The following is a 27,720-nucleotide window of genomic DNA, read 5'->3' on the forward strand; positions in this document are numbered from 1 at the left end:
GAACAAGTGTTACAGGACATGGTTACAAAATACAAGTGAGTTACAATTCCTAGGCTACAAAAACTAAACATCAGAAAATTCACCAAGCAGTAGAGTCTTCAGATGCTCCTTAACTCTTTTAGGGCGGATATCGACTTTTGTCACACAAGGGGCTGAGTGGAGATGTCACCAGGGGTAGAGGGTCATAATCAGCTGTAAACGGTCACAAAACTTGACATTACACATTTTTTGTTGACTCTCTTTGCTAGAAGGAAAGTTAGATTTATTGGTTTGACCAAGAGTGCCTGTCCTCACTTGAGAAGTGACAAGCAAACAACTGCAGAAAAGGCATCGGCATCTGGCAAGAGAGTGAAGCAAATGCACAAAGCAAAATACTCTGCACTACATTGCTCCCCAGGTGATCGTAATGGTGAACACGTTCGTGTAGCTGATGCACCTACAACAACATTCGCCTGGGAGGACTGCCACTGACAATGACAAGAGGCAGAACCGAGACTGCATTGCACGGTGATGACTGCTGCCACTGGGTGAAGATAGATAGATAGATAGATAGATAGATAGATAGATAGATAGATAGATAGATAGATAGATAGATAGATAGATAGATAGATAGATAGATAGATAGATAGATAGATAGATAGATAGATAGATAGATAGATAGATAGATAGATAGATAGATAGATAGATAGATAGATAGATAGATAGATAGATAGATAGATAGATAGATAGATAGATACTTTATCAATCCCAAGGGGAAATTCACATACTCCAGCAGCAGCATACTGATAAAGAAAATATTAAATTAAAGAGTGATAACAATGCAGGTATACAGGCAGACAATAACTTTGAATAGCCTGGCAGGTAGCCCCCCACTGCCACCCCTTTGCAGCAGTTGCCACCAGAAATGGCAAACAGGTGGCAAGAGCAGCCACAGCACCAGTAACAGATGTTTTATGTTGATTTACTTGTGAAAGCTTTGCATTGTGTGCTTTTTAGAAAACTCAGATTTCCCTGGGAGTAAAGGGAAAAAAATAATCAGCCCTAAAAGAATTAAAACACATTGAGGGATTCAGACATTGAAATGGAAGTGGGCAGCTCATTCCACCAGCTTGGAGCTACACATGAAGAGTCTGGACTGAGATATGATGTCATGCAGAGGTGGCATCACAAAACGCTGCTCATCAGCAGGCCAGAGTGGTTGAGAAGAAGCAGAGGACCTCACAAGTGTCTCCATATACTGTATGTAGGTGCTGACCTATTCACTACTCTATAGGCAAGCGTCAAGAATTTGAACTGAACGTGTGCTGCCACAGGAGGCCAATATAGTGACATGTGCCCACCTCGGCTGCTTGAACACCAGACGTGCCGGTGCATTCTGGGTCATCTATGGCAGCTTGGTCAGACGTGTTGGTACCTCCGCCAGCAGAGAGTCACAGTAGTCCAGACAGGACAAGACCAAAGCCTTGACCAGAGGTGGTGCTGCATCCTTTGTCAGACGAGGTGTGATCTTGTAGATGCTGCATACAGTGAATCTTGCAGGGCCATTGCAACATGAACAGCTGGTCATCAGTCACCACCCCAAATTAGGCGGAGTGGTGGCTCTGAAGCTAGGGCTAGGGATCTGCACTGGCAATCGGAAGGTTGCTGGTTTGAATCCCGTAAATGCCAAAAAGGGACTCTGCTCTTTTGGGCCCTTAAGCAAGGCCCTTAAACCTGCAATTGCTGAGTGCTTTGAGTAGTGAGAAAAGCGCTATACAAATGCAAAGAATTATTATTATTAAATTTGTGTAGAGACATAGGAGTTGTTAGCAATAATCAGCAGAGTTGAACAGAAATGGGCTGCTGAATAGACGGAGAACAAGGGATATCAAGGAGGTCCGTCTTAGCCAGTTTGAGTTGGAATGCTGCTCCTTCACCCAAGTTGCAATATCAATGAGATATGTAGAGAGTCCAGCTGATATGGTGTGGTCCTCTCGGCTAGCAATGATGAGAGAAACCATGGGATGGGATCCTCAGCACCAGTTTGTAATTTGGGTGTCACCTTTGATCAGTTCCTTACTTTCCAACCATACATTAGCTCAATCGTGCAGACAGCTTTTTTTTCATCTCCACCACATTGCTCATCTCCATTCTTTCCTCAGTGTGAAGGATACTGAAACACCAAGTCATGCTTTCACTAACTGTCTGGACTATTGCGATGCTTTGTTTAATGACCTCCCAACTAAATACACTATATAAATAGATTTCAGTATGTTCAGAATTCTGCTGCTCGTCTACTTACACACATTAAAAAAATCTGCTCACATCACTCCATGTCCTCTATGATTTGCATTGGTTACCAGTCTTTTCAAGAATCAAATATAAAATTATTCTTCTCACCTTTAAAGCCCTTCATGCGTTAGCCCCTCATTATCTGTCTGAGCTGCTGCTTCCTTACACTCCTGCCCATGCACTAAGATCATTGGACGCCAACTAACTCAATGTACCTAAATACAGAGTAGTAACTATGGGTGGCACAGCTTTCAGTGTGATGGCCCCTAAAATTTGGAATGCCTTCGTGAGGAAAAATCTATTTTTCATTTCAAACTCCTGTTACAAACACATCTTCTCAATGAGTATTATTCGTTTTCTTGTATGTACCTTCTACTGTCTTGTTAATGTGTTTTTGTTGAATTGTAAAGTGTCCTTGAGTGTATGAAAGGTGATACATAAATAAAACTTATTATTATTATTATGGGATCGAACTGCGGTGGGCTGGCGCCTTGCCCGGGGTTTGTTTCCTGCCTTGTGCCCTCTGTTGGCTGGGATTGGCTCCAGCAGACCCCCGTGACCCTGTAGTTAGGATATAGCGGGTTGGATATTGGATGGATGGATGGATATGGGATCGAATGATAGGGCTTGAGGTCCTACAGCTTTTGATATCCTCCGATTGTGTCTGCTATGTGGCTTATTAGGAGGAGCAAAGCATAAAATACATAGGGATGCTCAAAGTCCAGCCAGCTGCTCTTTATTAAATACTGCAACTTCATTACAGTTACAGAAGGGAAAATTAGATCGATATTTAAGAGATTCTGTTGAATGGATTCATTGACCGACTGACTGACTGATTGCTGGGCCCACAGGTCTAGCGTCCACTCTGATGCCGCTCATCTTTTTCCGAGACTCTTAAGCATTACAACCCGAAACCAAGCCAAGTTCCTGCAGGTGAGTCACTCAGCGAGCGCAGAGATAAGAGAGATGCGACCCGCCCAACAATTTCAAGTTATGCAGGCTAAAGCACATTCACATCAAACACAATCTGCCCTGACAGATGGAGAAAAATGAAAGCATTCCATCGTGGGCTGTCAACCACGGCCGGCCTGACCAATCACACGTGATAGCCAAGGCAATAAAAATGAAATGTCAATGAGCCACACCTGCCATCATGAGCTCAAGGCTCAGGTAGGGAGTTCCTCTGAAATTTAAATTTGAAATAAATTGGCTCGAGCAGGCATACACTGGATTATCGAACTAATGTTCCAATCTGCAAGTCATGGTTCAGCTACCACAGGAATGAGGGTGAGTACAGGGAAACACCTAAAGGATCCTAGAGCAACAGGTGACCTTGCCCTCACTGCCATGCCCACTTCAGTCCAATTTGTGCATCTTAGCTTAATACTCATGCATTCCCTGAACCCACTTTTTCATTAAGAGTCCACAGGAAGCTGAAGCCTAAACTTTCATCCATAAACACCAGGCAGAAACAAACCCTAGAAGAGATGCCAGTCCATGGCTCATCCAAACTGTCTCATAATCATGGGACAATTAAGTCAGCAGCCTATACTCTAAAGTATCACATTACCAACACCATAGTATACATGAATTAATGTATTTTCTATGCAGGCAGGTCTCCGAAAATGGTAGTCTTAACTAGTGCTGGTTGAAGCCCACATGGAGCCCTTTCCACCTCACTGTTCTGAGCATCCACCACTTGAGTTACCAAAACAGCGCCCCTCAGTGTTCATAATGTGCATTCAGTATTAATAGACATTGCAGGGCCATCCTAACGTATGGTCACAGAGTGCATAGGGGTCCACGATATTTCTGATGCCTATGCTTGTTTCTGTTTTGCTATCAGTGCACTACTTTGCCCGGGGAGGTCTATGATGCTGTTAAGAAGGCCCTAACTTCAAAGACTGAGGGGAGGGGGATGTCCCCTTCAGTGTCCAAAGTGCACACCCCTTTAGTTACAAACATGACACTCCATATTGTCCATAGCGCACATTCAGTATTCCTAGACTTCAAGGACCGGGTCAGAAGGGTGTCCTCCTCAGTGCCACAACGCTCTGTCAATAATATTAGATTTCAAGGACTCGGAGGGTGGGTGGCCCCCTTGGCCCCTTTTGTATCCAGAACCTGTTAACTTGCATAAACAGCACCCTTCTGTCTCTGGAGCACATGCCCCATAACTTTCATAAAAGGTGCTCCATGGATGTCTATGTTGCCTAATAGAACAACCAACACTGGCCTTTACTTGCAGCAATCCACACATACGGATGACCACATAATAATCATTTTTGATTTCAACTACATTTCAATAATTTTTCAAATAGTGACTAACGTAATTTAATTCCCAATGAAGTAAATTGGTTTTGACGTGGATAAATACATAGCAGCTGTCACTAAGTGTATACTTTACTGTGTTAAAACCTCAATAAAATGCATTACTACAAATGTTTGTGATACACCATCTATAGAAATGACAAGTGCAATGCATATGTCTCTGTTATATACCATTTGGTATGGGGTTTGCAAAAGCAGTGTTAATGTTTGTGACATTCCATCTGTTGGGATGACATAGAAATAGCAACCAGACAGACACACAGACAGATACACACACACTTATCTTTTTATTAAGGTGGACTATCTGTGCTACCCGTCTTAAACAGGTTGAAATTTATATAAATCAACAAAGACCACAGCGATAACGTTTGCAGTGTACCATCTATTGGAATGTATTTTTTTAATGCATGTAGTAATAAAATGCTTTGCATTTGTCACTCCAACAGACTGTGCATCACAAATATCTGCAGTAATAAAATGCACTACTACAAATGTTTGTTATGCACCATCTGTTGGAATGGAAAATGTAATGCATGTGCCTCTGTTATATGCCTTTTGGTATGGGGATTGTAAAAGGTAGAATGCCCAGAGGGGACTGGGCGGTCTCGTGGCCTGGAACCCCTACAGATTTTATTTTTTTTCTCGAGCTTTCTGGAGTTTTTTTTTGTTTTGTTTTTTCTGTCCACCCTGGCCATCGGACCTTACTCCTTTTCTATGTTAACTAATTGTCTTATTTTAATTTCTTATTTTGTCTTTTATTTTTCTTTTCTTCATTATGTAAAGCACTTTGAGCTACTTTTTGTATGAAAATGTGCTATATAAATAAATGTTGTTGTTGTTGTTGTAGTGTTAATGTTTGTGATGTGCCATCTGTTGGAATGACAGAGGCATAACAACAGGACAGACACATAGACACTTATCCTTTTTATTAAGGTAGATTACCGCCATTGCCAAAGGCAAAACTGATAATTATATTAACTGTGTTGAAATTCTCTTCCTACATTGATTTTAACATTCCTTGGGGTAGGCAAATTAAAATCCCTCATTTTCCCTACATTGTAAAGTTGATATTTGTATTGTAACTGGGATATTTTCACAGCACTCTTGGATTGCATTCAGTAAGTAACACTATACAAAAATACACTTCCCTTTGGGATTATTAAAGGTTATATCATCTAATCTAATCTAAACTGAATTGAATATCTCTGATATAAACATGGAGTTTCCCCAACTTCAGACCTCAAGTCTTTCATTGTTTTTATACACCAAAAGAGTTTTTCAGTGTCCCATTTCAACACATGTATTAGAAAAATATATAAAATAACTATGGAAAGACAGGGAGAGAGAAAGAGAAACTGAACAAAAGACTTGACACAGACAGAAAACAGAACGTTAAACTGGCTCTTATCAATTCAGGAGCTCAGTGCCTGAAGCTGAACGATTAATTTATATATCTTGCTGTCGTTCCGACTACTGCATCACTACATGACATAACAGCAGCAAATAGTGTTTAAGGAAGCATTGTGGCCTACACAGTATATAACAGTACAGTACATGTTAACACACTGCGACCATATTCAGGTACGGCACACTTGGCATTCCAGTTAGACAGTAATTTTAACTTACTTTCATGATTCGTTTAGATGTGCTGTGCAGCTTCGCCCCTGATTTTGCTGGAGTTTTGTTGGGCACATTTACTGTTTCGGGTGTACTGAGGACTGAAAATGACATCTCCGAGCCTCTTCTGTATCAACATGCTTAACAGCAGTTCTTATCACCTCCTTTGAATTCAGTGTGACAACACATTGTTTAGTTTGAATGCGTATTTCACACTTTATCTTTTTTGCGGATGTAGCTGCCATTTGTTTCATCCTCACATTGTTATAACTGAGAGCATCAGACACCACATCCAGCCAACGGCAGGGCATCATTCACGTTTACCAGTAGCCCAGTGATGTTTTTAAATGGCAGAGTATAATCTGGTTTGACAGAAAGGTTGTTCCTTTACTTTTAACACATATAAGGTGTTCTCCACACACACAAAACACATTCATATGTGTATCAGAGGTCTTTTTAGGTGACTTTCAGCCATGTGTATGCTGCCTGGCTGGCCAGTTAAACAGCAGCACTGTTAACTCTTTGTCATTTAAATCACCGCCCATATTCTGAGCTCCACTTAATGAAGCAGTGGATTGGTTTAGAACTATCACACCCTGTGAATCGTCTAATTGTTCCCACCCACTTTTATGCTAAATTCACTCATGTTTGTTTCCAGGTGTGTTTTATACATGTGGCTCTGCGAGGCCACCAGACAGTGCGATTGGCTTACCACCTCTCAAAAGTGCTAAGATAATAGGGGATTATAAATTGGTCTTGTAAGAGTGAGTGAATTCTACAAAGAACTGGCAGCCAGTTCAGGGTTGGCACCTACCTTGTGCTTCACACTTCCAGGATATGCTCATTTGTAGCACTAAACTGCTTAAGCACAATATCAAATATTTTGTTATGATTTCCAGTTGAATGCTGGGAAAACAGCTGTCAGTCCTAACTAAAAATGTATGAAATAAGAGCAAAAACTGCTAATTTCTCTATTTGTGTCACAACTGCACTTTATTGTCTCATTTTACTATCCTGAAGTGATCATGGCCTCTACACGTCTGATCAGGTCAGGCTGGGGAGTATGCTCTGGTACAACGTGTTGCCGCACCCACCACAAACCACGGTTGGCAACCCCCCAGTCAGACACGCCGTCCAGTCCCACCCTCTGGAAATGACCATCTATTTGTCACAGCCAGTTGTTAGGTGGGCATCCCCCTTCGCCTGGTCCAGCCCCTCGGAACCTCAACAATGAGGACCCTGTGAGCAAATCACCCTCTGGGAATCGTGCCACCTGGCCATAGTACCATAACTGACGCTCCATCACAATGCAGGTAATCTTTTATATATCTTGTATTAAAGTGAGAAACTCGCATCTGAATCCAGTCAACTGACTTAGTGGCGTTTAACCCCAGGGCCTTGATAGTCATATTTGAGAAGATCAAATGGCACAGACCACAGTGGATGGAATAAATGGAAGGAGAGATAAAGAGAAGTGTTTCATTATAAACACAAGTTACAACCTGGAATACATAAGTCTGGCTCCTAGGGGGCTAAGAGAGAAAAAGAAGTTATTAGGAAGAAGAACATAATGAACTTGGCACAGCTAAGACAAACAAGGGTGGAGAGCCGGCAGGCAGTCGCTATCTCATTCCAGCCAGCATGGCTGATTGTCTGCCTCCCTAAATCAACACAAGCGGGTTCACAAGTCCGATGAGCCTGTGGGCGCTCGGCGTGCCGCAACTTGACTGAAAGTCCTCTGGAGGCATCGGAATATTCAGAAAATATTTTAAAATAATCATAAAACAGGATCTGTTCAGAGGGGCCTCTCATAGGCAAAAGAAGGCCAAGTCAACAAGCAAAAAAAGAAGAAGGCCTGATGCAGAAAGTTAAGATGCCATGAACATACAATAAGAGTATTAAAACAGTTTAAAACAGGCACCTCAGAACATCTGTATTTTTCCTACACATCTGTGAAATCCTTTGTTTTTAACCAAAAATTGAAATGCTGGCTAAAGATCTCCCTACCCTCTAATAAATGGAGATTCATATAACCAGCCCTCTAGTTACTGGCGTTGCAGCCGTGTGCCCATGACGTGCATGCATTCATTTCATTATGTCAGTACACATTAGTGTGCGGGAGTAATTGGGGGGCTCCCATGGACTGGTACCCTGTGCGAAGTTTGTGCCTTCTTTGTTAGACTGCTGGATTAAGCTTTGTTGAGTTCAATTTTGAACCATTGCAATAGTTATTACGACAATGATTCTGGGTTACATTCTGATGTAAAACTGGATGAATGTTTTGGTATTTGAATTGGGCTTGGCTCTCGATTACATTTTATCTATTGGTCCCTCTATAGAACAAAACTGAATCTGCCTTGGCTCAGAAACTAATCTGTATTTGATATGGTTGGATGGAACTACCTATTCACTACAGTGCATAAATTTGGGTTTGGCCCAAACATGTGCATGGATCAAACTACTTTATACCAGTCCAGAAGCCTCAGTTCGTATTTACAACATCATTTCAGATAACTTCAAACTAGACTGAGGCACTCGACAAGGATGCACTTCATCACCTTTGCTCTTTGCAATTGCCATTGAACCACTGGCTGTATACTTTCAGAAAGCATCAGAGATAAAGGGGATTCTCAGAGAGGGACTTGAAAATATTACTATATGCAGATGATATGGTACTGTATATATCAGACCCACAAACTTCTGTTCCAGCAGTCTGAAAAACATTACCAGATTTTCAAAAGACATCTGGACTTAAAATCATCCATCCATCCATTATCCAACCCGCTATATCCTAACTACAGGGTCACGGGGGTCTGCTGGCGCCAATCCCAGCCAACACAGGGCACAAGGCAAGAAACAAACCCCAGGGAGGGCGTCAGCCCACCGCAGGACACACACACACACACACCAAGCACACACCAGGGACAATTTAGGATCGTCAATGTACCTAACCTGAATGTCTTTGAACTGTGGGAAGAAACTGGAGCACCCAGAGGAAACCCACGCAGACACGGGGAGAACATGCAAACTCAACACAGGGAGGACCCGGGAAGCGGGCCCAAGTCTCCGAACTGCAAGGCAGCAGTGCTACCATTGTGCCACCGTGCCACCTAATTTTATATATATTTTTTTTTTATTTCCAACATCATTATCATAATTAAATGTAGCGAAATGCAGTTTTACCTATAGTAATTATTGCAACAAATAGTATATAATACTAACACTGTTTTGAGGTGACTATAACTCTTTTTACTTTGCACGTAACCTAGGTAATGCACATAGAAATATGAAGAAATTCCACCACCGTTTTCAACCTCCCCAAGTTCAAAAATATCATTTTAATATAAAGTTTGATTATAAATAGAGATAAATGATTGGGTATTGATATTATCAATTAGTTACAATGAGAAACAAAGACATATATTATATTTGAGAAATTCTGCACAACTGGAAGTGGTTCTGATGAACTTTTCCTCTATCTCAGTATACAAGAAAGTCGAGGGGAGCACACTCCCGATTTTTGGTATTATTATTTGATAATGGTACAAAAAATATTGTGTAAAGAAAACGGCACTCTTATGAAAGCACCGCCTAAAACGATCACCTTGTGGCTTCACACCTCACAGCAGCCCTGGAAGGAATCGAGAGTCCAGAGTGAAAACTTGGATGTTCAAATAGGTAGAGCAAAAAATACCAAACACTGGACAGAGTAGCTGAGAACTGATGGAAGGACCCCCACTGCACGGTCCACTGTCCTTATCACATTTCAGAGAATAGGCTCCTTGATACCAAATAAGCATATTCTTCTGCTAATACAATTGATCGGCCCTTTCAGTTGAGCCTCTACCTTAAGATTATCCCCTGAACTTTTATTCATGCCAAAAACTTGGCATCAAAGTCAAAGACACATTTTGAGAGTAAACCTTTATACTGTAGTAAGCCTTTCAAAGCCATTTGGCACAAAATTGTCAACAGCTAAATAAAAGTCAATTTCATGAAATAAAGTGGCGGTCCGAGATTCAGCAACTCCAGAGTTATGAACACCACAAAATGAGTCACTGACCAATCAGCCCACTGTCTGCATGACGAAGCTGGCTAGATACCAGAAACCCTCTAGTACAGAGAGATGTTGCCCCACAATCACACCAGAGTACCACCCTTCTATAATACGTTCAATCAAATACAAACAATAAAGCACAACACAATCTGAAACGTTAACACAAAGAAGCAGTTTGCTTTACCTCAGCGGCAGCTGCTGGGGTTGCCCCCTTGCTGTCTTCTGCTGCTTTGGTGTCTCCATGCTGTCAAAAAACGAGAGAGAGGAGTATTAGTAGCAAATCTGTAAGTTAAGTCCACGTCAAATTATACCACTGTGACTTCATTTACATAATTTTAGCAAGTTGGACAGTGTGGCACATGCCCGCCAGTTATCCAACATACCCAGCAACTCAGTCCAACCAGTTTATGGCTTACCCAAACAAATTTGAGTTTGTCTTAAGTCATCGGAGTGGACATGTGCTGTATCAGAGGGCTGACAATAATTGAGTACTCACCTGGAAGTATCTCTATATATATTTACAGTATATAAAATGCAACTTCTGTCTGTCTGTCTGTATGTATGTCTTTCCGCTTTTCATGAGAGAACAACTTAATGGATTTAGATCAGGATTTTTTTTTCTATAAATTTGCTTGAACATTCTGGTTGATTTTGCGACTTCTCTCATTGCACTAAGTATCAGAGTTCACTTGTGGTACCGATTTATTTGCACAAACCCGACAGAAACGCAGCAGGCCGAGGAAGAAGGGGGTGGTTGATTTTGCGACTTCTCCCATCACACTAAGAATCACAGTTCGCTTGCAGGAGCGATATATTCGCACTAATCCGAGACAGAGGCTGCGGGCCGAGGGGAGGGAGAAATGTGATGTCAGGAATGGAGAGCCGAGCAGGGCCCTCCTCACTGTCCTGTTTCACTACTACGCGGGCAGAGCCACGGGGGACGGCTAAGTAATGAATATAATGAAGCTATGAGGAATAAGAAACATGAGTGTTTTGGTCCTGACAAACAGAAGTGAGGCTTGTGTGTCTTGTGTTTTATATACCACAAAAGAAAGGGACAAAAAACAGAACATTAGAACAATCCAGATGAGAACAGGCCATTCAGGCCGACAAAGCTCACTAGTTCTATACATTTAATTCTTCTAAAATAACATCAAATCAAGTTTTAGAAGTCCCTAAAGTCCTACTGTCCACTACACTACTTGGACACTTATTCTGTGTGCCTGTGGTCCTCTGGTAAAGAAAAACGTCCTAATGTTTCTGTGAAATTTACCCTTATCAAGTTTCCCACAATGTCCCCGTGTACTGGATTAATTTATTTAAAAGTCAGTCTCAATCCACTGGACTAATTCCCTTCATAATTTTAAACGTGTCTCCTCTTAATCCTCTGAGAAGGCTCAGCTCTTTTAATCTTTCCTCATAACTCATCCCCTGTAGCCCTGTAACCTTGATGCTCTTCTCTGGACCTTTTCTAGTGTTGATATGTCCTTTTTTGTAGTCTGGAGACCAAAATTGCACCCAGAACTCCAGATGAGGCCTCACCAGTGTGTTATAAAACTTAAGCAGAACCTCCTGTGACTTGTACTCCGCACATCAAGGCGCTATATAACCTGACATTCTGTTAGCTTTCTTAATGGCTCCTGAACACTGACTGGCAGTTGACAGAGTTGAGTCCACTACGCCTCCTAAATCCTTCTCATAAGGTGTACTCTCAATTTTCAGGCCTCCCATTGCATATTCTAACCCAACATTTGTACTTCCTATGTGTAATACTTTACATTTACTGACATTAAATTTCATCTCCCACAAATCTTCTCAAGCCTGTATGTTGTCCAAGTCCTTCTGTAATAATTTAATGGATTCCAGATTATCTACCAACCCACCTAATTTGGTATCCTCCTGTGACTTGTACTCCACACATCAGGGCGCTATATAACCTGACACTCTGTTAGCCTTCTTAATGGCTTCTGCACACTGACTGACAGTTGATAGAAGGGCCAAGACTCTAGCTGAACTTATCATACCTGTAAAGCATTCGTACAGCACCGGCTTTGTCAGGTAGCACATAATTAGATGCCAAAAAAACAGGCGAGCTTGTGACACTTTGGAAATGTGACACTGGGCTAGAAATTCATTACACATTCTTCTGATTTGACATACCCGGTGATTTTTTTTTTTGTTCTTTATTTCACCTTAGACAATTTCTTGTATTAGGAATTTGTTCATTTTCACATACCCCTTGGGGATCAGAGCGCAGGGTCAGCCATTGTACAGCGCCCCTGGAGCAAGGGCCCAGCAGAGTAGGATCTCTTCTGGCAGTGATGGGGATTCGAACCGGCAACCTTCTGGATACCAGCACAGATCCTTAGCCTCAGAGCCACCACTCCACTCCATAACTTCTGTAGTCATATAATATGACAAGCTCAGTCATCAATACTCACATCCCTGCAACTACAAGTCCTGTAATGTAACACTGACTTTACAAAGATAATGAGGAACAGCTGAAGGTGACAGCAGGAAGGCTTTGTCCACACTTCTACATTTTTGTTTTAAAAACACAGACATTTATTAGTATCTGTTTTCGCCTTTCGTTCACAAACACCCAGCGTATTTAACCCACGAAAACAAAGGCTTTTCCAAATACTATGAAAACACCAGCTCAGCATTTTAATGATATTGCACTGGTTCTAGCCACCCTACAACCCATCCCTCTGAACACCATGTTGCCTATATTTTATATTGAACCAATGACAACAGACAAGCAAAATTTCTGGTGCAATTGTTTTTTGCATGATAGCCAAACAAAAAAAAAAACATCTTAGGATTTTATTTCTATGGATTAAAACTGCAAGATGGTACCACAATGAATCCAGCAGCCTGGGTTTGAATTCTGTGTCTGGACATTGTGTGCACTTTGCCTGCGCTCCCCATGTCTGAATTGGTTTTCCCTTAGGTACTCCATTTTCTTCATTGCACATTCCCTAAGATAACTGTCAACACTGAAATGGCCCTGGCATGAGTGTGTGTGCATAAGTGGGGCCTGTGATGTACTAGATCATAAGAACTTTGACATACGAGAGGAGAGCATTCAGACCATCAAGCGCATTTGTTAACAGCTAAGCTGTTGCAGTATGTTATCCACCAATAGGTGGCATCCGACAGCATAAACACAACAGTAACTCACTATCAGCTGTACAAGGTGAGCAGTGCAGCAAGGAGGCGCCGATGGTGTCAGGGTCAAATATCAAGCAATTCATTTTCTGCGCCTGCTTACTCCAACTTTAAGCGCCTTGAGCATGAGAAAGACGCTATTTAAATAAAATGTATTCTTCTTCTTATTATTATTATTATTCCAATACAAAGTCATAAGGGGGGGAAAAGTCAGTCATTTTCAAACCCGCTTAGACCTGAAAAGGGCCACGGGGGGCTGCTGAAACTTATCCCAACTAGCATAGGGCGCAAGGCAGGAACAAACCCCAGACAGGGTGACAGTCCATCACAGGGCAAACACACACTAGCGCCATTCGAGGACAACCAATTTAACTAACCTGTATGTCTTTGGACTGTGGCAGGTCAAACATGTCTAAATGTCTTAAACAGTGAAATCCTAAGGAGGAATTCACCGTAGTAAGTATCACCAATGACTGATTCTCCAGATAATCTTAATACATACTTCGCATGCCTCCTCACTCACTCACTCACTCACGTCCGTCCGAAGCCGAATGCGCAGTCGCTTTCTGCGCGCTCACTGACTTCAGTCCAAAGCTGAAAGCGCAGTCGCCTTCTGCACCGCTGCCCGAAAAACCTTACGAGACCGAAATCCAACCTCAATATCGCGGCAGGCGGCGGATTTAGCCTGCGCATTATACAACTGTCTTCAACAGGTACATTCATGACTTAAACATTTCAAAGTTCGTCTCACTTCCAACTTATACAAATGCCTTCAAAGAGAAAATTTGTTTCATCCGACGAACGTCCGTCTGAAGCCGAATGCACAGTCGCCTTCTGTGCATCCAACCCCAACATCGCAGCAGGCGGCGGATTTAGCCTACGTATTATACAATTGTCTTCAACAGGTACACTCATGACTTAAACATTTCAAAGTTCGTCTCACTTACAACTTATACAAATGCCTCTAAAGACAAAATTTGCTTCATCGCAGCAGGCGGCAGATTTAGCCTACGCATTTCGGGATTATTATTCTGAAATCCCAAATCCTTTTGCCCAGGCATAGGATATTAGCCCCGATCACAGCCAACCCTCACACTCAAAATAATACGTAAGAACATATTATTATTAAGTACGTTCAGCAGGCGAGTGATGTGAAGGTGCAAGTTAAAGATGGGCCACATCAAGGGAAATTACTACCAAACAGTGAGAGTGTCTTTACAAAAAATGTAGTCTACAGAGAGATTTTACAACTTTAGTTGCATACTGACAGGCCTCCAGTATACAAACAAAAAACGTTGTCATAGATAGCATGTCTTTTTTAAGTGTACAGTACTTTTTGCCGTGATAAAGTCATACATATCCCAAACCTTTTAGTTAATTATCATTACTTACATCACTTTCTTATTTATTTCTTACTTATCATTTGTTCTTCATACACTACTGACACAAACTCGTGCCCGTTTCATTTTACATTGTCAAAACAGGCTTTTTGTGTAGTCAATTATAAATATAAGAAATATAAAGGAGAGGAAGATGTAAGCTGTGAAGAAGAGAGACACAGAGACACGGCGTATCAGCGATACACAACCTTGAAAAAGTTGGGATGACACAGAAAATGTAAATAAAAATCGAAAGCAGTGATTAGAAAATGACAGTAAATGATCTTTGACCTGAAAACAATACAACTGTTATTTGAAGTTACAGCTAATGAATGTTATTGTTTTTCAAAAATATACTTATTTTGATTTTGATACTTGCAGAATATTCTTGGAAAGTCAGTCAGTCAGTCAGTCTCCAATCCGCTATATGCTAACACAGGGTCACGAGGGTCTGATGGAGCCAATCCCAGCCAGCACAGGGAGCAAGGCAGGCACCAATCCCGCTCAGGGTGCCAGCCCACCGCAGGACACACCCACACACACACACACCAAGCACACACACTAGGGACAATTTAGAATCGCCAATGCACCTAACCTGCATGTCATTGGACCGTGGGAGGAAACCCACACAGACACGGAGCGAACATGCAAACTCCACACAGGGAGGACCCGGGAAGCAATTTCCAAGAATGCGTAGGCAGTAAATAACTTTTTATATTAATAAGTAAATAGGTTTAATAAATAGTGTGCTATTGTTTTCATAATATCAAGAAAAGGCCAGCACAATCAACAAGTGTGACATACTCATTCTGCTGATATCTTATATAACAAATAAGTAACTATCTGCTTGTGGCTCACAGTAGTTAGGAAAGAGCAGAAGAACTGATGTACCCCTCAATTTTAGACATAATGGGCTCAAATGAATCTAGGCCATGTTTGCTCACTAAATCACAAACAAATAATTTGGTGTGCATCTGAACTGATGATATTTTATTTATAGTTCATATCGTATAATTCCATCCAGGGTATGACATTAATCTGCATCCAGCCCTGTGTGTAGGCCCTCCAACCTGCAGGGAAAAACCAGGAGTTTGGTGACAGAATTGGCACTCCAACCACCATAAAAAAACCTCACACTGTTCCGCTCCATCTGAACTAGTGTGGTGCCGAGGTGTCACCCATTGCATGGCTGCACTCTGGTCCTAATTTGGGGTCTTGAGGTGGTTTGTCGTGTGGTGGGTGCGGTAATGCACTGTATCAGTGCGTCCTCCTACCCTCCTCTCTCATATACACTTTGAGGAACCAATCGGTGACCCTGCCAGGATGGGTCCTGCTCCCTTACCTGGCTCAGTGGCCATGGGATATGAAGCACAGCTGGTTAGCAGTGACATTCTTCTGCCATGCCAGGACAAGGCTTCAGGAAGAGGCTGCAGCAGTAGCAGCTACTCCACTGTTGGCATTCTAGCAACCACAGAGCAACACCTGGGATGGACTGAGGCACTGGGAAGGACAGCACAGTGGGCAACGACCTACTATGGGAAGTGCGTCCCCCTTTACAAGGGGTGGCATCATCCCGTATGAAAGACCCCAGTATGGACACCCACAGGTCAGCATGGAAATGGTGGTCCCAGGGGTCTGTCCTGCCGGGATCTGAGGGAGCCGCAAGGGGGAGCTTTGGAATATTAATGGCACAAGGATCACTGAGGTCCTGCCAGACCCAGAAGATTGAGAACCACAGAAGTACTCCCGAGTCTGAAGTTAATACTGAACCCTCCATTCGACTCAGAAGAGAGAACTGGGAGGAAGTGGTTGAGTCTCCATGGAAGAAGAAGGAGAAGAAATGTAAGGCTGATTGTATATATTGAAGTAAGGAAACTGGAAACATTGTGAAGGTGCTGCTGAATAAATAAATGAACTTTGTTCAACCCAGAACTGTGTCGTGAAGTTGGGTCAGGGTGTTTTAAGGAGCTGCAATGCCCCTGACAGACTGCAACACAGAGAAGCATGATAGTGCAATGATCAGTGCTGCTGCCTCACAGCTCCAGATCCTATCTGAATGGAGTCTCCATATTCTTCCAATGTCTCTGAGGCTTGTCCTCTTCATACTGAAGTTACATCACCCATTCAAAAAGACATCACTGTAAGGTTATTTAGCAGCTCCAATGCAGTGCTGTCTTGGTTAGTAATTTCATATCAACTACTATAAAGTCGGTCAAACTCCAACTCATGATGGAGCACAGACATTTCACCTCAGTTAATTATACAAAATATAAAACATGTAACCTAGACAGACAAAAATGCACTTTTTTTGAGATCACATTGTATTTAGAGCAGGGGGTCTCCAATTCCAGTCCAGAAACATTACCGTGGATGCAGGTTTTCATTCTAACCTTTTCTTAACCAGTAATTAACTTCTTTTCCCTTCATTTTAAATGATTTTTTTTTTTAAATTCAGTCCTCTCTCATATGCAAAGTATAAGGAAAGTATTGTAATCATATGAAGTTTTGATGTCAGGATTTTGATGAATCTCGACATTTTAGACCTCCCCGACTTTCTCGTATACGAAGTATAGGGAAAGTATTGAAATCCGCCAAACCTCCACTTTTAGACCTCCCTGAGTCTGAAAATACCATTCTTGGAATTATGTCTGTGTGTGTGTAAACGTGATAACTTGAGTACGCTTTCACTTAGTTCAACCAAATTTTACACACAAGTATTAGGTACAAAACGTAGATTTCTATCGACTTTTGGGCTATTTCCGCTAACCTGAAGTGGTACTTTACCTTTTATTCTTGCAGCTGCAGAGTCCGATTTATTCAACTTTACTTTTATACTAATTGTTTAATATGTTATTAATTTGATTTGTTGTTGATGATTCTTTAATGTACATACTGTAATATAAAAATATAATAATTGTCTTGCGGTTTACTCCTTAAATATCCATCCCCATATCTGAGTATACGAGAAAGTCAAGGGAAGAGCACTCCCAATTTTTTTTCCTTAAAGAGCACCCAAACAGAAATGTATTGTAAGTGAGCCAACAGATGGCTCTGAATTTGATTAAGTAAGTTAGAGAATAATTTAAGGATTGCCATACTTTGTTACAATCAAAGAAAATGCCATTTGGTGTTAATGTGTCCTTCTAGTGTCCACTTTCTCTTGTTTTTCTTCCCACATTTTATTCTACTTCTACTCACTATTGTTGATGATGGCTTGCTTCTCTCCACTTTAGGTAACTGGCGTAGCTCCTCAGGCTTCCAGGTTAACATAACATGTCTTCATGTCACGGCTCAGCTAGATATCTTTCTAACACAGAGTTAGGTTGATGAGAAGGTCTGATGTCGGCAGAGAACTCTAAATATAGCAAATTATTTTGGAACAAACCAGGGTAGGTATTGTTCAAATAATAATGGCAACATGCTTGGAATGCTAACTTTTGTGAAGATACAGGCAGGCAGTGTGGTGTGGTGGTTAAAGCTATGGACATCAATCGCAGAGGTTGTGGATTCAAATCCCAAAGCTCCAATTGGAAAACAAAAGAAATGTAACCAAATGTATCACATAGTAAATGTTGTTAGCCTCCTTGGATAAAGGCGGCAGCCAAATAAGTAAATGTTAAGTAATGCTGAGTAAGATATAATCACAGCCCCACCATGTAATCCCTATGAGCCGCAAAGCTTTCAAGAGTTAAGGTGACGAGAAAAGGAAAGAAAAAAAAATAGGGGCACAGTGAAGAAAGAAAAGCGGTCTATATCGAGATTAAAGTCGAAATGTCGAAATTTCCACTTTAAATCTTGTAGTTTATTTTGTCATTAAAGAAGAACGTTGTAAACTTCATCTTAAAATTGATATTTAATTTACTAGAATTTCTCAAATCCTATCATAACTAAAGTAGCATGTTAAATGCTTCGTATTCTATGTGTTTCCCGAGTCAGTCATTAATCGCTACGTGCTTCCAAAACAGGCTTTCTCTTACACTGACAGGAGCGCGCAGGCAGTGATCGTCACACAGAATACATTACATTAATGGAATTACTGCCCTCTGAACATTTTAAAATGCTAAGATGTATGTTTGATATCATTTTCATGAAGAAATGCATTAAAGCATGTATTAAACATGTGGGGGCACAGTGGTGCAAGGTAGTGATAAGCTGGCACCCTGTCCAGGGAATGTTCCTGCCTCAGCAAGATGTTTGCTGGGACGTTCACGACCATGGATGGAATAATTTATTGCAGCACTACTGTCTCTGTCAAATGTACCAACTCCCAATTCCCGTCCTTCTGTTTTCTTTCTCCTGTGGAGACTGGCTCGGACACAGACAGGCAGTCATGCTCATGTCACCCAACACACGTTTATTATACATACTATTTACAAATTCCAAGTGCCCACAAACCCCAAAGTCCTGGCCACACAACAATGCCTCCTTCAGGCCGCCTCCTTGCCTTCCTCCCAACATCATCTCACTTCCTCCCGACTCTTGTCCATGACTAGAGGGAGGCAGCCCCTTTTATACACACCCGGATGTGCTCCAAGTGCTCCCCGGCAATCTTCCACCAGCACTCCCCAGTGTGGCGGAAGTGCCGGCTGCGTACCCGGAAGCACTCCGGGTGTTCCCTCTTTTCTTTCCCCCAGCACTTCCAGGTGTGGCAGAAGCGCTGGGGTCCAGGGTCCCCAAGGCATCGGGGCGCCCCCTGGCGGTGGCCATGGGCCCCTACAGGGTAAAGCTTCCAAGCTCTGTACCCGTGGCCCCCAATACAACCAGGGCAGACGCCCCCTTGCGGTCTGGAGGAGGAATGAGCCCTCCTCCTGTCTTCCTGGGCGTCCCGGCCGGGCGTGAGCCCTGTCCGGGTGCCACACTCCATATTACCAATCGCCACACAGTAAGCGTCTGTAATAAATGTAAAACCAGCTATAAGCTTAGAATGCCAATTCTTCAAATCCTTTAAAGTATGTTGAAAAATCTTTGTTATGCATATTGTCACGCACGTGCAAGTAGGAGGACGTTGTCTGGACCAAGTGAGGGTAATTCCACACCAGGCCAGGAGGTATCGGAGTGCGCTAAAGCTTCTTCTGTTGTCTCTGCAAACCTGTCTGACTCATCCCTGAAGATGTCACTTCCAGTTCCAGCGCCTAGGACGATGTCACTTCTGGTTCTGGTGCCTAGGACAAGGTCACTTCCGGTCCCCATATGTCACTTCTGGTCTTGACATTTAAAGCCACCATTTTTACAACCTATACTCAGGTTGCTTTTGAACTCCATTGCATACACTTCTGTCTGATTTTCAAACCCATGCAGCCAGGGACAATACACGGGTGGCTGCCCCAAACCTTTTTGAGTGTGTCGAGTCTAATCATTTCACAATGTTTAGTTATTCTATTCATCCATTCATCCAGGGTCGCACCAGTCCCAGCAAGCATAGAGCACAAGGCAGGAATAATCCCTTGATGGGGCGCCAGCTCATCGCTATTGCAGTGCCACCATGCCCCTACATGTTTAATTATTAACAGTACGCATTATTTAAATGAAACTAACAACTTTTCTGTAAAATGTAATATACTGTACATACTTTAATGCATTTCATCATAAAAATGATATCAAGAATACATCCTAGTATTCTAACAGCTCACGGCTCCAAGAGGATCGTGCTTGAAAATCTAAATCGACTTAAGAAGCCTGTCACCATCAGCTGTAAATACTCGCTCTCCTCTAATGAATTGAATTGATTTCCTTTAGTGTCATTTTATGGTAGAATGAGATTCAATATGCAACTCCGCCATAAAACTAATGTTTCCCATAAAATGACAAAAAAAAAAATATGATAAAAAAACAATGAAAAATATACAATATGAAAGCATAAGTACATATTGTACTTATGTACAATATTCGAGGGCAATCCCAAAAGTAAGGTCTCCAAAGCAGTGAGGACGTAGAGAAACTGTTCGTACGGCGGTTGGCCACACTGTTATTTATGATTGGTGCTTCCTCCACTCCCAAACAAGCATGTGCGGCTTCGCTGGGATGCTCAATCTTGGCTTGGCAGCACTTGAAAATGGAGCTCCCGTTGAACGCTACCGCCAAGTGCGAAGTTCGCGCAGGCGACCATCAATTTCCAACGAGACAGTTGCGAAGGTTGAGGAAAACATGCGTAAAGATCGGCGATTGGAACTTCATCACCCACCCACCCTATGGTCCGGACTTGGCACCCAGTGACTACCACCTGTTCCCTAAGTTGAAAGAACATTTGTCTGGAAGGCGATTCTGCTCCGACGAAGAGGTGAAAGATGAGGTTCAACGCTTCCTGAAGGACATGGCGGCGAGTTGGTATGACATGGGCATTCTAAAACTACCACAGCGTCTACAAAAATGCATCGCCCGAAATGGCCATTATGTAGAAAAACAAATAAGTCTTTAACCTTTAAAATGATGTAAACATTATAGAAAATAAACGGTTGTTTGTATTTCTAAAAAAAATAGGAGACCTTACTTTTGGGATTGCCCTCGTATATATACATGTACATATAGTGCAGACAGTGCAAATGGTTCATAAAGTGGCTCAGGTTGTAAAATATTACCGCTGTAGTGCAAGTTTACAGTGAGGTCATTGTAATTTTAAGTATAAGCGGTTCTACCGGGACCACTTGATGGACTGAATGTGTGCGTTAATAGCTCTTGGGCTGAAACTGTTTCTGAGCCTCGAGATCCATGGTGAAAAGGCTCTGAAGTGTTTGCCAGATGGGAGATGTTCAAACAGCCTGCGGCATGGCTGAGTGGAATCCATGCAGATGCTGGTAGCTTTTTTGAGGAAGTGTGTGCTATAAAAGTTCAAACACTCTGAGTGGTGCACCAAGAGTAACAACGCTGAAGCAGCTATGCTATTTGGAATAGTTTGGCCATTCCGTGCTCCATTATATTGCTACAGAATGATTACAATCATGCGGTGGGTTGGCGCCCTGCCTGGGATTGGTTCCCTGTCTTGTGCCCTGTGTTGGCTGGGATTGGCTCCAGCAGACCCCCGTGACCCTGTGTTTGGATTCAGCGGGTTGGAAAATGGATGGATGGATGGATGGATGATTACAATCAAGGGCTTTAAATTTGTAAACGATACACAGTTAATTTTCGGTGTATTTGATAAAGCCCAAGTCATGGATGTGAATCTAACAGAGAAAGGGTGACTACAGAAACAGTAGCACTGCTTTGACGCTGGGTGCCACCAGTTCTGCAAAACCAAGCAGAAAAATGCATACGCATGGTTTGAGGCTGCCGCAAAAATGTGCGTGGCTTTGCACCAAGTTTAGTTTTTACACATCTTGAAGTGAGCGTGGAATTTTTCTGCATACGCACCATCTATACATGAAGCCCCAATTCAGCTGTTCTGAAAATTAGGATGATCAGTACTACACGTTAAGACAGTCAATCAATATAAAAAATTTAATAACCACGACACTTCAGAAGTGGTTTCGGAACTCGGCCAAAAAATACTTATAAACCACACCACTGTGTCAGCATATGAAGACACTGTAAGGGCTAGAAATGCATCTGGATAGAGAGGTAAATTGAAAGAAGGGGAAGAATGTTAGTTTAACTTAAAAGCTTTCCTGAACAGATTAGTTTTAAGATGTCTTTTAAAAGAACGAATGAAGTCGGCTGATCTAATTAATTTCGGGAGGTCATTCCAAAGACTGGGCTCTATTGAGCTGAAGGCCCCATCACCTATAAAGTGCAGATTAGTGTGAGGCACAACAAGAGGACTTTAGTGGGTGAAAAGGAGCATAGCAAATGAAGAAGGTCGCTGATGTAGTCCAGTGCCAGGCCATTTAAAGCTTTGTAGGTTATTAAGAGAATTTTATATTCAGTCCTGTAAGACACAGGAAGCCAGTGGAGGCGAAGCTGGGTGGGTGTTATGTGCTCGCTGTTGCTGGTCCCTGTTAGGACTCGTGCAGCAGAGTTTTGAATCAGCTGGTGCGGTGATATAAGATTTGAAGGGGCAGCCGCCAGTAGGAAGATACAATAATCGATGTGGGATAACATAAAAGCATGGATAAGTTTCTCAGCATTAGCACAGAAGAGGAATGAGTGAACACGGGCTATGTTACGGAGGTGGAAGTAAGAAAGTTTCATAATGTGGTTTATATGGGTGGAACAAGATAGATAGATAGATAGATAGATAGATAGATAGATAGATAGATAGATAGATAGATAGATAGATAGATAGATAGATAGATAGATAGATAGATAGATAGATAGATAGATAGATAGATAGATAGATAGATAGATAGATAGATAGATAGATAGATAGATAGATAGATAGATAGATACTTTAAAGGGAGGAATCAAAAATGATACCAAAATTCCCTTCATTAGAAGAAGGTCCAATGAGATCACAGTCAAGAATGATTGTAAAGGAGCCCATTTTCTTAAGTTGTGCTTTAGTGTCAATTTGCAGGAGTTCGGTTTTGCTGAAGTTGAATTATAAAGATATTCAGGTTTTCATTTCGCTGTGAGCTGAGAAAGCTCTGACGAAGTTTTGCTTTTAACATTGACATAGAGTTTCATAAAAATGATAACCATCCAGCCATAAAGTATCTATCTATCTATCTATCTATCTATCTATCCCTGTTAAAGCTTAAGCTCAGAGATATGCAGGTGGATGAGCCGATGGTGTCCTGGGTGATGAACTATCTGCTGGGCAGACCGCAGTCTGTGAGACTCAAGTACTGTGTGAGCGACACTGGAGCACCACATGGAACAGTCCTGTCCACTTTTCTCTTCACTCTGTACACCTCCGACTATAAATATAACACTGGGTCATGTCACGCTAGCTAGACATTTTCTTCTGTACGTGAACATATTTGTCCCTCACATTTTTCCATTTATTGATACAATATTGGCTAACATCTTTTGAAAGTTGACGGATGTATGTCACAAATTGCCTGCCATCTGATTGTCTTTGTATGTTGTGATGAGGTATCATATAAATCTGTGTATTCTCCAACATCTTCGACAAGCCTTTCCTTGACCTGCTCCATGTTTACTTCACCACAGCGGAGGATGCATGGAAGCACATTTTAGGAAACTCGTACTTAGCAAACTGGCTAATCAGAGTCGTAGGGGTCATATTGTTGAGGTGGTGTGTGTCACAGAGAAACAGTGTAGCTACAAGCATGGCCTCAAAGCAGCTTTATAATTCAACCATCTTACTATGCAGAAATTCTGAAATTGCAAAGGTTGCATCAACACAAAAAATGGTACGTTTGCTCAGCTTATGTGCCGTATCAATGATTCAGTTATCCGACAAGCCATTCATTTAATTAATGTGGGATCACACATCTATTCATGAATCCACAGCAAACCAAGGGATACAAAGAAGTAGCGTTCATCATGCCAAACCAGCAAATAGTTACTTCAAATATAATATCCAATCATATACAAAAAACAAATTCTTGACTCGTGAGAGCAGAGAGGTTAATACAGATGGAGTGCAGATAACAGATGGGACAGTCAGCAATGACAAAAGAGTCAACATTTTAAAAACACAGAAATATTTGTACAATGGGTTAAGGTAAGAAAGCAAATATGTTCGGGCAAAACCACGTATTTCAGCTAATCCTCCAAATAAGTTTTGCTTCATCAAACAGCCACAGGCTCACCTTGGGAGCTGAACAATTACTTGTCTTGTCAATCACCACTCGAGTCTTAATGTTACATTACTATGTAATGAGGCAGCGTCTCCGGGGTTTATTGTGACGAAAAAAGGGAAAATGACCAGAAGATTAAATGGGCAATGAGAATCGCAAGTCACAACCAAAGAGAGCAATCGAAATAGGCCACCAAAACACGAAGTCAGAGGCTAAAGATTTGAAAAGCAAGCAGTAAGGCCTCCTTAAATAAAGAAACAAGGTTTGAATTCTTTTATGAATCTAACTGAGGGACAGCACAGGCCGGGCCTCCGTATACCTCTGTACCCCTGACGTTACAGACATGATGAACGGAATCACAGGACGGGATCAAATCCGCAAAAACAAAAGACGAATTAAAAGCAATAACGCATATCACTCTCTTCTTAATGATAAAAAACATACACCGAAACAAAATAGCAATGAGTACCAAGACAACGGTAATAAACATGACCTGATATTCTATCATAAGCAGTGTTGGCAAACGTTACTTTAAAAAGTAACTTACTGTATCTACATTACTCATTGCTTACAAACAAAATAACTAAATATGTTACTTCGTCACTTGTTATAAAATTTAATGTGTTATGAACAATGGGATACTTTTGCATTACTTTTTCATTTTTTGTGTGAAACCCTGCACATTTGACTGGTCAGAATTTGTTATTAAAATCCTAAACCAATGAACGGTCCTGATAACTGGCCAGAAACAGGCACGTTCGATCACTCTCTTTTTATGTTTTATAAATACTGTAGCACCCCTGGGCCCAGACTTGAGGGCGACACGTTCCACAGGCAGACAAGAGCTGATCGGGGTGACAGGAATACCTGGAGAAGCCAGCTATAACAAATGCTAAAATGAGAAGCGGAGTCGGGGGGCACTTGAATGGCGTCTCCCAGCTGCTAAAGCCCATCGGTTTCTTGCCTTACACTCAGTGTTACTGCTGCGATGATCACCAGCTCCATGTTACCCCAAACTGGCAAATTAAATTTGCTCCTCGGCACATGCAGGATTAAATTTATTCTCATAACTCTTGCTTTTAATTTCTTTTCATGCTACGCACCTGCTTAACCCCTTCCTCGCTAGCTATCACTAGACGGCAGGATTGTGACCGCGCACGATGTTATACTGACAACAGCAGGACAACGTCTCGGTGAAAAAAGGCAACACTTCTGCAAAATAAACGTTTTTTGGAGTATCAGGGATAATCGTCAATAGTAACACAGCAGTAACATGTATCAGGCTTTCATTTTTAAGTAATACTTTAAGAAAATAAGTATTGCACTAGGCTACTCGTTACTTTAAAAACGTAATCCAACTTTGTGATACGATGCCTTTAAAGTGTAAACTCTGATATAAGTTATTATGTCCATTACTATATTTTACTTCTTTCTAATTAAAAACTACATGCGATGGCCGAGTTCTTGTCTGCTCTCTTTTAATCTTATGTCTTGGCCTCTCCCTGTAGAAACATAAAATTGACTTCTTGGGACAATGCGTTTGTATATTCTTTGTATTCACAAAGACTGGGATGTCATACCATGTTAGCCATTATAGATGCATTGAGAAGTCAAGCAAAATGACACCTTTTATTGGCTAACTAAAAAGATTACAACATGCAAGCTTTGGAGGCATCTCAAGCCCCTTCAGGTACTGTATGACATAAAGCTTACGTACATAACCCTTTTTCAACCTCATTAACCTTTCTCTCTGCCCCCTTTTTCTTTGTCCACTGTCTGCAGGGAAAAGAATTAAAGATGACCCAGTGAGCATTGGCCTCAGTAACTCAGTATTTGGTGGCAATGGCGGAAGCAACAGAGAGGAAAAAGGGGTGTGCACACTGGGCCCCACCCAATTAAGGGACCCACAAATATCGCATCAATAAAAAGTTGAGGGACACCATCCTACCCAATCAACCACCACTCACAGAAACCAATCCTTCACATCCTTCCATCCATCTTCCATAACCAACCATCCCCCTTATCTGACAGAAAACCATTCTTCTAAACGGAGCACACCCAGTTATTTATTTCCCTTCTTATAAGACCACCAAAAAAAAAATCCTCCCCAAACAACCACCACTCACCATCATAACAGCCTACCTAGATCATTAATATAGCGTTGCAGGGGCTCGAGAGGGTGGGCCCAGTGACGAGTCTGCCCTTCCCAGTTCAAAAGGCTTGCTCCATCACTGCTTGGTGGTCATCTCAATGCTTCAGCACAGTAACATCCACAAGGTCAGCGTTTCCCAACTTGAAGACTCTGGCCGACCCTGGATGAAACCCCGATCCATCACTCTTGACGATCACGGTCGATTCACTTTTGGCCGCAATGCAGGTGGACCGCGGCCCACCCTGGATGACTTCCACAACCCTCTGCTCCGATGACCGTGTTCAATTCACCAAGGAGGAAAAGCATCAACGATCGCAAAAGACTCATCTAACACTCCAGTGATCACACGTGGGAAACCACCTAATCCACCCTCAGTTTTAATGTTGTGCCAGTTTAACCGAAATGATATCCCCAACATGGGTCGTGAACACACTGGCATATGAAAAAGTGGTTCGTGCCCCCACAAAGATCACAAAACACTGCATTTGGTTTAATTTCCCAACCCAAGTCTGACTGCAGACTACTACTGGATTTAACATGAAGGAAGTGAGCCCCCTAGTGGCTAAGACACAGAAACGGCTGAGTTAGGTTACTCAAAAGCAGTCACCATAATTTGAAGTCCAGCACCTTTAGCCACACTACCACCAGTCTAAAATGAAACTATTATCTGTCTCGCAAAACACCATCCACTATCAAAATGTAGCAAAGGTTTTGTGGCACCTTAAGGCAGGAACTAAATCTGGACAAAATGCCTTGCCAGTAATCCAGCTCAGTATGAACACATTGGGGCACAAAACACCAAAGCCAAATCATCCCATTTAACGACCCATTCATGGATTTGCTGGAAGACTCCTCGAGCCCTCAAACAAATCACAAACACATAAAGGACTGCAGATTCCAGAAAGCTGCCAGCCCCGCCTGGAATTCAACCTATGGCACAGATACTGGAGCCGCCATGCATTCTTTTAAAAGTCAGAGCTGTAACACTGGGAGACCGTGCTTAGCTTGTCTTGTACTGCCATGAAGATACCCCTAAAGGCATTTGATCAGAAACAATTACAGGAAAAAAAACACCCCTTTTCTGAGTCTGTGCCATCCATTTCT

At 42.0% G+C, this 27,720-nt stretch overlaps 2 protein-coding genes across 7 annotated transcripts in view; one reads left to right on the forward strand and one right to left on the reverse strand.

The window, feature by feature from the left end:
* The window catches only part of LOC114654912 (baculoviral IAP repeat-containing protein 1-like), an 828,238-nt gene that overhangs the window by 240,207 nt on the left and 560,311 nt on the right, over positions 1-27,720 (forward strand). The window lies entirely within an intron of this gene.
* LOC114654913 (calpastatin-like) overlaps positions 1-27,720 on the reverse strand; it is a 202,279-nt gene that overhangs the window by 167,886 nt on the left and 6,673 nt on the right. For all 6 annotated transcript variants that reach the window (XM_051930032.1, XM_051930028.1, XM_051930035.1 and 3 more), the window contains exon 2: positions 10,461-10,520. In XM_051930032.1, the coding sequence (XP_051785992.1) occupies positions 10,461-10,520 (60 nt within the window). The remainder of the gene's footprint in view (positions 1-10,460; positions 10,521-27,720) is intronic.

This window comes from Erpetoichthys calabaricus, chromosome 7 (assembly GCF_900747795.2).
Source record: "Erpetoichthys calabaricus chromosome 7, fErpCal1.3, whole genome shotgun sequence".
NCBI lineage: Eukaryota > Metazoa > Chordata > Cladistia > Polypteriformes > Polypteridae > Erpetoichthys > Erpetoichthys calabaricus.